The sequence below is a fragment of the Felis catus genome, chromosome B2, assembly GCF_018350175.1.
Source record: "Felis catus isolate Fca126 chromosome B2, F.catus_Fca126_mat1.0, whole genome shotgun sequence".
Taxonomy (NCBI): domain Eukaryota; kingdom Metazoa; phylum Chordata; class Mammalia; order Carnivora; family Felidae; genus Felis; species Felis catus.
Window position 1 is genome coordinate 2,646,678 of NC_058372.1, and position 14,771 is coordinate 2,661,448.

A 14,771-nucleotide genomic window follows, 5' to 3' on the forward strand; every position below is an offset into this window, starting at 1 on the left:
ACTAAGAAGAAAATGCAAGGTTTTGAGTCTTTGGGGTTTATTTTTTTTCTGTTTTTCTCATCTTTTAAGTGAAAAGAAAATATAACCGCCTATTATTTCACCAGACATGTGACTTATTCACCCTGCAAGTTGTGTTCTAAAGGAGATGACAGAGAAAGATGAAGTTATAGGCTGAAAAAAACCCAGAGAATGAGAAATGTTCGGATCTGTTGAAAAAAGCAGTTTTTCCTAGGCCATTTCTGCTTGCTGGTAAAATTGAAATATGGCTCCATTTCCTCATGGGATTCCCTCTGGAGAATCTTAAGGGATTCTGGATGATGAGGTCAATGAGCAACATTTAAAACTAGAACAGGCGGGAGGGCAATTTTCAACTTCTGCAGTTTTTTATAAAAGTTGGAAGGAAGTACAAGACCCTGGAGAGCTCATTACAAGGCAGCTTAGACGAGGGCTCTGGTGACAACGACCTTGGCTTCTCTGCGTCCACAGGGATCTGGGAGAGTACCACTGATTGCCGTGGCTATTAAAAAGTTTCCAATGAGTTTCATTATAATTCACGACGCGGAGCAGTCTCGAGGGTTGTCTGCCTTGGAGGAGAAACATTCAATTAAGAACTGACGGCTGCGGAGAGTGAACTCATGAACTCGCGTCAGCCCCTGTCACCGTGGGGCTCCCTCAGCTCTGCAGTGAGAGTTGTGGGGTTCCCTGTGGAATTCCCTCAGCTCTGCAGTCGCTCCTCAGGAACCCTGGAGATCTGCTCAACAATGTTATTCACACCTGAACTTTCAAACAAAACACCAAATCTCCATTCTTCCAGCGTAACTGGCATAAGCATGTCGTCACTTGTGGATGGCATTTTGCTGAGCAGGGAATTGGGGGGGGGGGGTCTCTAGGAGAGCCATTCTCTATCAGCGACTTTTTTGTTATTGTTCTATACGTTCTCCTCGGCAATAATTCCCATAAAAACTTCCAATGCAGAATTACTCTGGGAACGCAATAAGCTTTTATTTATCAAACACACTTGCAGGCATTGTGGAAGATTCGTGGTATGTAAATAAATTTTATGCATCTGCCCTTAAGGATCTCTCAATCCAGAGGAAGATAAGAATGAGGAAGTTACAACATTGTGGCAAAATTACTATTGTATTCAAAACATTGAAAAAAGGCAAACGTTGGTTTATTGATTCTATTGAGAATGCAATAATAATTCATTATTTTCCCCACTCTGTATTTCTCCTCCTTTTAGGTATTGTATTCGCTGCTGCATTCCCAATGCCTACCAAGTGTTAGCACATACTAGTAACCCAATAATATGTAAGTATATATCAGTTAATCTATAAAGTGATAGTAAATATGACATGTTGAAGGCTTGCTGCTTTTCCAAGGAACATTTTGCAACAACAAAAAAAGCACAGGTAATTTTCAATAGAGTAGATTCAAAATAGTGACATCTCTATCTTATGTCTTCTTCATGCGTCTCCATTTACCGTAACTATTTCTCAGTTTACTGACAACTATGTACATGTAGTTAAATAATAAAAATAATAAGTGGAACCAGGTGATTATATAGTAAAATTGAAAATTCGTATATAACAACGTCCCGGAAATTCCATACCTATAGAAAAACTTGCACATATGCCCAAGAGATAGAAACAACTATGTTGATAACAGCTTTATTTGTAGTAGCAGAAAATTGGAAAGCACCTAAATCGATGTCAGCTGGAGAGTAATACATTGTGGACCATTTATACAAAGGAATACACTGCAGTACAGACAATGAATCAAAATGGATGAATCTCACATTACATTAAATGAAAGTAAAGAAAGTTTTGCAGTGGTTGAAGTGATCACGCAGGGAATTATAAGCCATGTTAACAGTTTAAACTTTGCAATAACGGCCATGAGGGTTTGGGGCAGGAGTGAGACAGTGCCACAGTTTTAACTAAAGGATGCCATTCATATATAAAGAAAACATGGTGTGTATATATACACATATATACAATGGAATATTACTCGGCCATACAAAGAATGAAATCTTGCCATTTGCAACAATATGGATGGATCTAGAGAGTATTACACTAAGCGAAATGTATCAGACAGAGAAAAGACAAATACCATATGATTTCACTCATATGTGGAATTTAAAAAACGAAACAAATGAGCATAGGGAAAATAAAAGAGGGCAAACCAAGAAATAGACTCTTAACTATAGAGAACAAACTGGTGGTCACCAGAGGGGAAGGGAGGGGCATTGGTTCAGTAGGTGGTGATGAGCACAGGGTGATGTATGGAATCACTGAATCACTGTGTTGTACACCTGAAACTAACATTACACTGTATGTTGACTAACTGGAATTTAAATAAAAACTTTCAAAAAAAGACACTTAAAAATAAATAAATAGGGACGTCTGGATGGCTCAGTTGGTTAAGAGTCAGACTCTTGGTTTCAGCTCAGGTCATGATCTCATGGTTCGTGGGATTGAGCCCCACATCGGGCTCTGCGCTGACAGCACGGAGCCTGCCTGGGATTCTCTCTCTCTCCCTCTCTCTCTGTGCCTTCCCTGCTCACATCAATGCTCTCTGTCTCAAAAGTAAATAAATAAACTTTAAACTAGATAGGTAGATAGATAGATAGATAGATATAGATAAAATCTTAAAAAAATAAAGTATGCCATTAACAAACATGTTTTAGTACAAGCATTCCTACTGATATGGGAATAAATTTGAGGGGAACAAGGTTAGAAGCCAAGAGAAAAATTAAGAAACTGTTGTAGTAACACAGGTGAGTGATAGAAGTAGGAAGTAAAAACAAATTCGAGAAATATGGAGATATTGAAGACGATAAACTGACAGGATTATTTACTGCACGCAAACGGTGAGACAAAGGCTGCTTGAAATTCCGTTCTGACCAACTGAATGCTCTCTGTCGTCTCAGTTTCAAACTCTCTCTCACAAACACCTCGTCTTATTTTTCCAGCTGACTTCATCTTGAAATCTGATTCCAACTACCCTTCAACCCCTCCAACCCATTGGGTCTACCATGTTTCTCTTCCTTCCTATCCGCTTTCCTTCTTCGCCCAAATTTGCACTTTCACAACTTTGGTGAAGTTCAAGTCTCTATCGACCACATACGCTCCTAATGCAGCCGAGCAGGACCCGAGAAAACGATTTCGTTTCCCAGCCGCAGCCACGGACCTCACGGAAACCCCAGGGCTTCCCATGCTTCCTCAGCCCTGCACCTTCCCAGGGGCACGTCGTCCAGCTCCTTAAGCCCCCGGCACCTCCCGGCTCACCGTCATCGTCTGCGCATGAGCGGTGCAACGAGTCTGCCCAAGAAGAGAGGCAAACAGAACTTTCCAGACTCCTCTTCAGCGACGGCCTCTGCCACCTGCCCACGTCGCGCCCCTGAAGTCCCCGCTGCCCTCCTGCCCGTTTTCACAGATGAACCTCTGCCTCAGAGCAGAGCCAGCCCCTCCGTTACCCCGCTCTGGTCCATTCTGCCTCGTCTCTAGAAATGTGCCCATCCTTCCGTGTTATCAAGCGCTCACGTTTTACGACCTCATTCCCAGGAGGACACAAATATACCATGAATTCTGACATCTTAAAAGAAAGAAAGAAAGAAAGAAAGAAAGAAAGAAAGAAAGAAAGAAAGAAAGAAAAAAACTTTGCCAACCCCTCTCCCCACCAGGTTCATTTTTATATAATTTGAAATGATGCCTCTTCGCAGATAAATTTCTCAGAAAGAAGCTCTATGTCTCTCATTCTTGGTTAAACCCGCTCTAGTCTGGCATTTGACCCCCTCCCTGTACAGAAACAGCTTTTGTCGTGTTCCAAATTGCCTCCAGTTTCCCAAATGTGACAGTGAGTTTTAACCCTTATCCCGCTTGACCCAGTGTCCTCTCTCGCCTTCTCACACTGTCTACAGCTGGCTATTTCTCTAAATCACGAGGATCTAAGACACACGAGTCCGTACCACACAGAGTTCCTACACTTTGGAGTGGCTGCCGGCAGAGGCAGTCACTCCGAAGCTGCCTCTCTCTCAGGGGGGTTGAGCGCGTTTTTGCATGTGTGCAGGAAGGAAAAAAATAGTGGCTGGTGATGATATGAGTGGACCACAGTCCCTGGAAGTGCTGTTTATCAAACAGCTCTGCCTATGCCCTCAGACTAGCACTCGGCCCTCAGATGTGCTCTCGGCTAAGGCAGGCACCCCTCCAGACCTTTGCTCAAATCTCGCCTTCTAAACGAGGCTTCCCCTGAACCTGCCATTTAATGTTGATGCTCCCCCTCGGCATTCCCAAATTCTCTTAAATTCACTATAAATTCTTTTGTGTATTAGGATCACCTTCTTATATACTTTTAGAGTTATTAGGTCTAATGTTTATTTTATGTAGTCTTTGATAGAATGCAAGCCCTGCAAAGGCAGAGATTTTTGTCTATTTTGTTTACTCCTGTATCTCAAATTCTATAACAGTCCATGGGGGGGTTGGTGGTAACCCAATCAATATTTGCTAAATAAATTGAAAAAACAAACATAAGTAGATGTGCAAGTAAAGTCTTAATGTGAGGGCTTTTAGTGTATACAAATAGAATCTAATATTCTGAAGTTCATCAAAAGTAGAAAAGTAGGAATATTTTATTTATTTTTTATTTTTTTTAAACATTTACTTATTTTTGAGACAGAGAGAGACAGAGCATGAACGGGGGAGGATCAGAGAGAGAGGGAGACACAGAATCCGAAGCAGGCTCCAGGCTCTGAGCTGTCAGCACAGAGCCCAACACGGGGCTCGAACTCACAGACCGGGAGATCATGACCTGAGCCAAAGTCGGACGTTTAACCGACTGAGCCACCCAGGTGCCCCAAAGTAGGAATATTTTAAAAGGAAAACACTGAGCTCATGGGTACAGAGAACAGATTGGTTGGGGTGGGGGGGAGTTGGGGGGTGCAGGTGAAATGAATGAAGGGAGTCAAAGGTAAAAGCTTCTAGTTACAAGATAAATAAGTCCCGGGGGCATAATGTACAACATGGTGACTGAAGTGAATACTACTGTATTGCATACTTGCAAGTTCTCCGAGAGAAAAGATCTCAAAAGTTCTTATCCTAAGAAAAAAGAATTTGTAACTTTGTGTGATGACACCTGTTTACTAGATTTATCGTGCTGATCACTTTGCACTGGATACAAATGGCAAATCAATACGGTGACCACCTGAAACATACACCTGAGTCAATGATACCTCAATACTAAAAGAAGAAGAAATATCTACAGGTGTGAAATTGAGAAAAAGAAACCTGGACGGAAGATATCTATGTATATAATCTTCTTCATCAATTGGCTTTTTCATCATGGCTGCCATCAAATCATCAACGTCATTACCAGCTCCACCATTTACATAGAGTTCCATGCCCTTAAGCTTGCGTACTTCGCTCATTCTTACAGCCATTAAATTAAAAAAAAAATTATTGAAGCAAAAGGCTTTCGGGTACTGTTATGAGAAACAGATACAGTTGTTAGAACATAAACGCCTGGCTTCATGGAGCTGACAGTGAACACGGAGAATACATTTAGTCCTTTTATTGAGCCTAATTCATAATGAAGCATTCTAAAGTAATTTCTGCTTACAAGACAATATCTCTCAATGGTTGTTAGGCATAAAGTAATCTGCAGCTGATCGCTCCGGGACAAATAGAGCACAGCCCTAAGTAGGTGGATTGCAGAATGGGTATTTTGGTGGGCTGGGGGAAGACTGTGAAAAACCGACCACACATCTTTGTTGGCCCCGGAGAACGAAACACATAAGTATCATCACTAGAATGTTGATCTCTCTGCAGGTAAGCTGGGAAGAATCATAGGTTTTTGAAACCATTTGAATCATAAGAAAATGATTGGTTCTATTCAAGAGGACGAACTGAGCACACTGTCTCTCTCCTCTGGGCTTGCTATTGTTTAATACCAAACTGAGAGTTTCAGGTTGGGAAGATGGAAATATTCTGGAGAGAAACGGTGGTGAAGGTTGCACAAAAATTTGACTGCATTTCATGCCACCGAAGGGTACACTCAAATTTTGTGTGTTGCATATATTGCCACAATGTCAGAAAACAACATCTAAAATACACTTCCTGGTTCAGTTCTGGTTCAAGATGTTTTCTTTTTCTGTTTTTTTTTTTTTCTTTTAGAATGTGTTTGAATTTAAATGACCATCAAATCAATACGGACTACTATTTACTTAGGATGTTGTATATGAACATCATGATAAATGACAAACCCCAAACCTATGACAGATACACACAAAAAAATAAAGAGAAAGAAAGCCAAACAAAACACTATACTCGTCCATCATAAGAAAGAGAGCAAGGGCTGAAAAAAGGAACAAAGAACTACAAAAACAACCAGAAAACAAATCTTTTAAATGGCAAGAAGTACATACCTATCAATAATTAAGCATAAATGTATTAAATGTTCCAATCAAAAGACACGGAGTGGCAGAATGGATTAAAAAAAAAAAAGAGAGAGACTCATCTATATGCCTCCTACGAAAGGCTCACCTCACACCTAAAGATGCCTACAGACTGAAAGTGAAGGGATGGAAAAACATTCACCATACAAATGGAAGCAAAAAAAAAAAAAAAAAAAAAAAAGCCAGGGTAGCAATACTTACATCAGACAAAATAGACTCTAAAACAAAGACTATGACAGACAAAGAAGGGTCTTACATAATGATAAAGGGATCAGTCCAAAAAGAGGATACAACATGGGATGCCTGGGTGGCTCAGGTGGTTAAGCATCAACTTTGGCTCAGGTCATGATCTCACGGTTCGTGAGTTTGAGCCCCTCATCGGGCTCTGTGCTGACAGCTCAGAGCCTGGAGCCTGCTTCAGATCCTGTGTGTGTCTCTCTCTCTGCTCCTCCCCTGCTCGGGCTCTGTCTCTGTCTTTCAAAAATAAGTAAACGAAAAAAAAAAAAAAAGAAAGAAAGAGGATATAACAATTGTAAATTATCTACACACCCAACACTGGAGCATCTAAATACATAAAGCAAATATTAACAGACATAGAGAAAGTGATGGTAATACAATAACAGTAGGGGACTTTAACACTCCACATATCATCAAAGGAATAAGCTTAACCAAGGAGATCTCTGAAAACTATAAAAGAGTGACGAAAGGAATTGAAGATGACACAAACAAATGGGAAGATAGTCCATGCTTGTGGATTGGAAGAATTAATATTGTCAAAACGTCCATACTACCCAAAGCTATCTACAGATTCAATGGATTCCTATCAAAATACCAACAGTATTTTCCACAAAACTAGACACAATACTAAAATTTGTATGGAACCACAGAAGACCCAAATAGCTAAAGAATCCTGCGAAAAAGGAGCAAATTTCAAGGTACTACAATTCCAGATTTCGGGATATGCTACAAAGCTGTGGTCATCAAAACAGTATGGTAGTGGCACAAAAATAGATACATAGGTCAATAGAAAAGGATAGACACCCCAGAAATAAACCCACATTTATATGGTTAATTAATCTGTGGCAAAGGAATCAAGAATATATAATGGGAAACAGTCTTTTCGATAAATGGTGCTGGGGAAACTGGACAGTTACATGTCAAAGAATGAAACTGGACCACTTTCTAATACCATATTCAAAAACTCAAAATGAATTAATGACTTAATGAATTAATGACTTAAACGTGAGACCTGAAACCATAAAAATCCTAGAAGAGACAATTACAGTAGTTTCTCTGAAATCGGCCACAGCAGTATTTTTCTAGATATGTCTCCTGAGGCAGGGAAACAACAGCAAAAATAAGCTATTGGGACTACCTGAAAATAAAAACCTTTTGTACAGCAAAGGAAACCATCCACAAAACAAAAAGACAATCTAATTAATGGGAGAAATATTTGCAAATGATATATCTGATAATGAGTTGATATCCAAAACACATAAAGAACTCGTACAACTCAAAACCAAAAAAAACAAAACAAAATCTGATTTTAAAACGGGCAGACGACCTGAAGAGACACTTCTCCAAAGAAGACATCCGGATGGCCAACAGACGCACGAAAAGATGCTCCACGTCACTTCTTATCAGGGAAATACAAATCAAAACCACGGTGAGATACCACCTCACGCAAGTCAGAGTGGCTCAAATGAACAAATCAGGAGACTATAGATGCTGGCGAGGATGTGGGAAACGGGAACCCTCTTGCACTGTTGGTGGGAATGCAAACTGGTGCAGCCACTGTGGAAAACAGGATGGAGGTTCCTCAAAAAGTAAAAAATGCAAATAATCTGATCCAATAATTCCACTTTTGGGTATTTAGCCAGGGGAAATGAAAACTCTCACTCAAAAAAATATATGCACCCTATGTTCATTGCAGTGTTATTTATAGTAGCCAAATTCTGGAAGCAACCTAAGTGCCCATCTATATAGATGAATGGATGAGGAAGATGTGGTGTATACATATGAATACAATGGATTATTACACAATCATAAAAAAGGATGAGGTCTTGCCATTTGAGACTACATGGATGGACCCAGAGGGTATTATGCTTGATGAAATGGAGCAGTTTGAGAAAGACAAATACCATACAAGTCCACTCACTCACAAATGGAGTCTGAAAAATGAACAGATAAAGAAGCAGAATGAGAACTGTAAGTGCAGAGGACAAGCTGACGGCTGCCAGAGGGGAGGAGAGTGGGGGATGGGCAAAATGGGTGAAGGAGAAGGGGAGACGTGGCCTCCAGTTACGGAATAAGTCACAGGAATAAAAAGCAGAACATAAGGAATACAGTCCATGATCTTATAAAAGGATGTAACGGGACAGACGATAGCTATACTTGTGGTGAACACAGTATAATGTATAAACTTGTCAAATCACTAAGTTGTACACCTGAAACGAATGTACCATTGTGTGTCAACTAGACTCAAAAAAGAAGACAAAAGAAAACAGAAAACAAAATATTTTCCTTAAAAATGGTTTGGATTAAAAAAATTAATTTCTCAGAATTGCAAACAGAAGACATAAAGTTAGATTGATATGTCTTATTCTAAATGCATCTGTATTCTAAATGAATACATATAAAAGGTTATATATATATTTTTAATAGTCACAAGGTAACTGATAATAGCTAATAGAATTTATCTGTAAATCATTTTCTACCAGTATAAAATTGTATACCAATATAAAATTATATACCAGTATAAAATCAAATCTACCAGTATAAAATTAATTGAATCAATGTATTAAATCCTTCATTTAAAAATTTAAACATATTTCAATTTTGATTTCTTTTAATATAAATTTATTGTCAAATTGGCTTCCATACAATACCCGGTGCTCATCCCAACAAGTGCCCTCCTCCATGCCCATCACCCATTTTCCCCTCTCCCCCACCCCCCATCCACCCTCAGTTTGTCCTCTGTATTTAGGAGTCTCTTGTGGTTTGCCACCCTCCCTCTCTGTTTGTAACTATTTTTTTCCCCTTCCCCTCCCTATGGTCTTGTTAAGTTTCTCAAGATCCACATATGAGTGAAAAAATATGGTATCTGTCTTTATCTGCCTGACGTCTTTCACTTAGCATAATACTCTCCAGTTCTATCCACGTTGCTACAAATGGGCAGATTTCATTCTTTCTCATTGCCAAGTAGTATTCCATTGTATATATAAACCACAATTTCTTTATCCATTCATCAGTTGATGGACACTTAGGCTCTTTCCATAATTTGGCTATTGTTGAAAACGCTGCTATAAACATTGGGGTACACGTGCCCCTACGCATCAGCACTCCTGTATCTCAATTTACTCCTTGGGTAAATTCCTACTAGTGCTATTGCTGGGTGATAGAGTAGTTCTATTTGTAATTTTTTGAGGAGCCTCCACACTGTTTTCCAGAGCGGCTGCACCAGTTTGCATTCCCACCAACAGTGCAAGAGTGTTCCCATTTCTCCACATCCTCGCCAGCATCTATAGTCTCCTGACTTGTTCATTTGAGCCACTCTGACAGGGGTGAGGTGGTGTCTCAGTGTGGCTTTGACTTGTATTTCCCTGATGAGGATCTGGGTGTCTTCTTTGTAAAAGTGTCTCTTCATGTCTTCTGCCCATTTCTTCACTGGGCAATTTGTTTTTTGGGTGTTTTTGGGTGTTTTTTGGGTGTTGAGTTTGGTAAGTTCTTTATAGATTTTGGATACTAACCCTTTATCTGATATGTCATTTGCAAGTATATTTTCCCATTCTGTCGGTTGCTTTTTAGTTTTGTTGATTGTTTCCCTTGCAGTGCAGAAGCTTTTTAATCTTGATGAAGTCCCAATAGTTCATTTTTGCTTGTAATTCCCTTGCCTTTGGAGATGTGTCGAGCAAGAAATTACTGCAGCTGAGGTCAAAGAGGTTGTTGCCTGCCTGGACCCACAAACATATGGGCGACTAATTTTTGACAAAGCAGCAAAGAGCATCCAATGGAGAAAAGACAGTCTCTTTAGCAAATGGTGCTGGGAAAACTGGACAGCAACTTGCAGAAGAAAGAAACTAGACCACGTTCTCACACCATTCACAAAAATAAACTCAAAATGGATGAAAGACCTCAATTTGATTTCTTTTCTATGTCCTCATAATTTACCAAGTTTCACTAACATTGGCTTTAAAACACACATTTGCTTCTAGATATTTAATATATCATTTATTAGGTCCTTTAGCAATTTATTTTATTTATTTTCAGTGATGATAGTATTTTGTTTCCAATATACTCTATTAGTGTTTTCCTTCCATTTACTCTTTTTTTTGTGTAAGTTTATTTAGAGAGAAGGACAGAGAGAGAGAGAGAGAGAGAGAGAGAGAGAACGCGAGCAGGGGAGGGGCAGAGAGCGAGGAAGAGAGAAAGAGAATCCCAAGCAGGCTCCGTGCCACCAGTGCAGAGTCGGATGCGGGACTCAAAACTCATGAGCCACAAGATCATGACCAGAGCCAAAATCGAGAGTCAGATGCTTAACCGACTGAGCCACCCAAGCGCCCCCCCCCCATTTATTCTTTTCACATCTCATAGGAAAGAACTGGAATTGGAACTTGGCAAATCAGATTTATTTCTCTTAGCGGTGAGCATTATGTTATGGCAAAAATACATGGTGTTCCTGCAGATTTTAAGAGGAAACAGGACAGATGTATTTTTTTAGTTATTGTATTTCCTATACGTACAGTTTGGTAGGAGAAAACGAGGGGGGAAAAGCAACACAATTAAATAACTATAACGTGAATGAGTCACTCAACACAAACACCCCGGTGATAAAGCACATGCTACTTCCCTAGAAGTTTGACAACTTCTAAAGGAAACATTACAAAATATATATCCAGGCTGTGTCCTCTCAAGGAGACCAACATGCAATGAGATGTCTGTCGTGCAAGCAAAATGTATGAAACGAGAAATCATTAGAAATCATGACAGGGCACACTAGTTTAAAATCTAGGCTGTAAGTGTTTGGGGGTTAAGAGATGATAATAATATTGATAATTGGGAGAAGTGTGGAAATTAGGTAGGCCTTCTAAAACCTAGGATTTGATCTATAAAGGAATTAAAACGGACGCTTTCATTTAGGAGGAAAACATGAGTACACAACCGTGGCAAATCCAGGTGCAATTCTAGAAGAAAAATTACCGTGATTTCTATTAGCCTGCTCATGCGGGAGTGGTATTGAAAATTAAAGCTGGGGTTGTTAACCTCAGATCCAACTTTAAAGTTGTGTGTGTACTTGTGTGTGTACTTGTGATATTACCACAGCAAGGATTTCCGGCTTTTATCGCATTCTCAGAAAGGTCTAAGTTCACGAAATTACACAAACATTGGGGTAAAGCTTGAAGATGTTGAAGTTACACAGTTTCTGGTCAACTGGAAGACTAGCTCTGGGCACTGATTCAATGAGTGTGTTTGGCCAACAGAACATTCTCTGTAGGAATGATGAAAAGAGGGCAGCCTGAGAAGTTAGTAAGCCAAGTAAACATTAAGTGCTTAAAAGCTTATCATTTGCATATCCTTCATTTCTTTTTTTTTTAATTTTTCTTAATGTTTATTTATTTCTGAGACAGAGAGAGACAGAGCATGGGTGGGGGAGGGGCAGAGAGAGATGGGGACACAGAATCCGAAGCAGGCTCCAGGCTCTGAGCCATCAGCACAGAGCCCGACACGGGGCTCGAACTCACAGACTGCGAGATCATGACCTGAGCCAAAGTCGGACACTCAACTGACTGAGCCATGCAGGCGCCCCATTCATTTCTTGATTAAGGCGGCTCTTGCAACTAACCTTTTAAAGGCCTCCTTTACCTCTTTATTCTTAAGTGTGTATATAAGGGGGTTCAGCATGGGTGCGATGATCCCATAGAAGAGGGACACCATCTTGCCCCGGTCCTTGGAGTTGGGGGATGGTGGTTGCAGGTACACAGAGATAGCAGTGCCATAGAAGAGTGACACCACAATTAGATGGGAGCCACATGTCCCAAATGCCTTTCGTCTACCTTCCGCAGATTGGATTCTCAACACTGCTCGGGCAATAAAAGCATACGATACGAGGATGAGGGTCAGGGGTATTAGATGGAACAGCACACTCACAAAGAATAGTTCAGCCTCGTTTGCCGTCGTGTCTACACAGGACAACTTGAGCAGAGCAGGGACTTCACAGAGGAAGTGATCCACTTCTTTACGGCCACAGAGCGGCAGCTGAAGGGTCAAGGCGGACAACCACACTGAGTTGCTGAAACCCGTAATCCAGGACGCGGCCGCCAGCTGGAGGCACAGCCTCTGGTGCATGACGACTGAGTAATGGAGAGGCCGACAAATAGCGACAAACCTATCAAAGGACATGACGGCCAGGAGAACACATTCAGTGGCCCCCAAAGCTAGAAACATGAAAAGCTGGGCCACACAGCCGCCATAACTAATTACCTTCCTGGTGCTGCATAAATTGACCAGCATTTGTGGAACTGTACTCGTGGTGTAGCAAAGGTCCAGGAGTGACAGATTGGTAAGAAAAAAGTACATGGGGGTGTGGAGTTTGGGGTCCAGGCGTGACACTAGAATAATGGTCAGATTCCCAAAGATAGTGGCCACGTAAGAAATGAAGAAGACCACAAAGAGTGGGAGCTCCAGCCGCGGTCGATCTGAGAAACCTAAGAGGGTGAACTCCCAGGGGGCGCTCGCGTTTACCCCCTTCATGATTGGTGTCTCAGCTCTTCGTTCCTGAAACACAAAAATTCAGGAAGTCGGTGAATGCAGGGTTATGGGCGATTTCAATGATTTATAATCACTTTACTACCTGCTTGAAGCTATTTACAGAATGGAGATTGCCAATACGGAGTTGGAAATATTCACGGATACTTAGGTATCTCTGTAATGTGATCTTTCTTCTGTCTGTATCGGCATTTCAAAACAAAGGCCAAAATTTAAAAAGCAAATACCTGATTTAAACGACTTTAATAAAGTGCATTCCTTGATAATTTTGGTCATTTCGTTGATCTTTATTTACACTACCTTCCACCCAGATTGCTATTTTTAGGAAGATTCGGTTACAATCCCTGCCATAGTCCTTTTTCACTCTCATTTCTCCTCGTTGCCATGGAGATGGCCTTTTCATCTGAAACAGCTAAAATTATTCAGACCACCTCCCGAAACCACGTAGGTAGGTGCTAGCAAGCGACCAGACACATTTCAAAAGAACATGTCTCTTGCCTTTTAAGATCTCCCAGAATCAGGATAAAGAGATGTCGGTGGCATGGAATTTGGAGCCAGACAAGCCTGGGTTCAAGTCTCTACTAAATAAAGTCATTGGTTAAATCATCCTGGGAATGTACATCTTATCCTCTTGAACTTCAGGCTCTCCGTCTGTAAAATGGGCATAACAATGCCTTCCCGGTGTGACAGCGTGAGTGTGACAGAAACGCACCGTAGTGACCGCAGGCCTCTGCCGTGTTCGTAGAGGAAGCTGACTGTGACCGTTGGACCCCAAAGGGTCCGAGGTGCGCCAATGGAAAATGACTCTGTGAGTCGACAGTTTACCTTCTGGTCCCCTCCACTCCCACCTCACCAACAGATGTGATGATGGCTCTCTGATGTAAAGGATAAACGTGACCTTCCGGGCAAGTTGCTGGGCACCGAGCCGCGCGGCCTGTGAACAAAGCATCACAGTGAGGCAGGAACTCTGACTTCAGACAGCAGAACTGAGTCCTCAGTTCGCTGGAGGAAATGAGCTAAGGCCACCTGTCGAGGATGTGTCCGTCCCAGAGTCTGCTGCCTTACTAATACTTCCCTTTATTCTTTGCTTATGATCCTGTTGGTTTAGAAATGCAAATTTGGGGCGCCTGGGTGGCTCAGTCGGTTAAGCGTCCAACTTCAGCTCAGGTCATGATCTCACAGTTTGTGGGTTCGAGCCCCACGTCGGGCTCTGGGCTGACGGCTCAGAGCCGGGACCCTGTTTCAGATTCTGTGTGTCCCTCTCTCTCTGCCCCTCCCCTGCTCGCACTCTGTCTCTCAAAAATAAACAAACGTTAAAAAAAAATTTTAATGTGAATTTAATGATAGGAACATAATTTTTAAATTATTCGTCAGTGTGTGCTTTAATTTCACTCACTCCTTCTCTAGCTCTCAGTACAGTGGTGGGGAAGTCTCAGAGGTACTCAGAAAGTTTCCGTTGCTACACAGTTGTCAGTGAGATGAGGTATGAGATATAGACATAAATCCAGATGAAGACACAAATGTGCAAAACCGCTCAAATCCTCGAGGGGGACAG

At 41.2% G+C, this 14,771-nt stretch overlaps 1 protein-coding gene across 2 annotated transcripts; it reads right to left on the bottom strand.

Moving 5' to 3' along the window:
- Positions 1–12,001: 12,001 nt before the first annotated feature.
- On the bottom strand, positions 12,002–13,201 carry LOC101081730 (olfactory receptor 2B6). Of its 2 annotated transcripts, XM_045058459.1 has the most exons (2): positions 12,283–13,201; positions 12,002–12,051 (listed from the first exon to the last, which is right to left on the bottom strand). In XM_045058459.1, the coding sequence occupies exons 1-2, from the start codon at positions 13,199–13,201 to the stop codon at positions 12,002–12,004; spliced, it is 969 nt and encodes a 322-aa protein (XP_044914394.1). The 2 variants fall into 2 exon arrangements, with proteins under 2 accessions (XP_044914394.1, XP_003985729.1); XM_003985680.4 differs by lacking the exon at positions 12,002–12,051 and having other exon boundaries at positions 12,260–13,201.
- Positions 13,202–14,771: the final 1,570 nt, after the last annotated feature.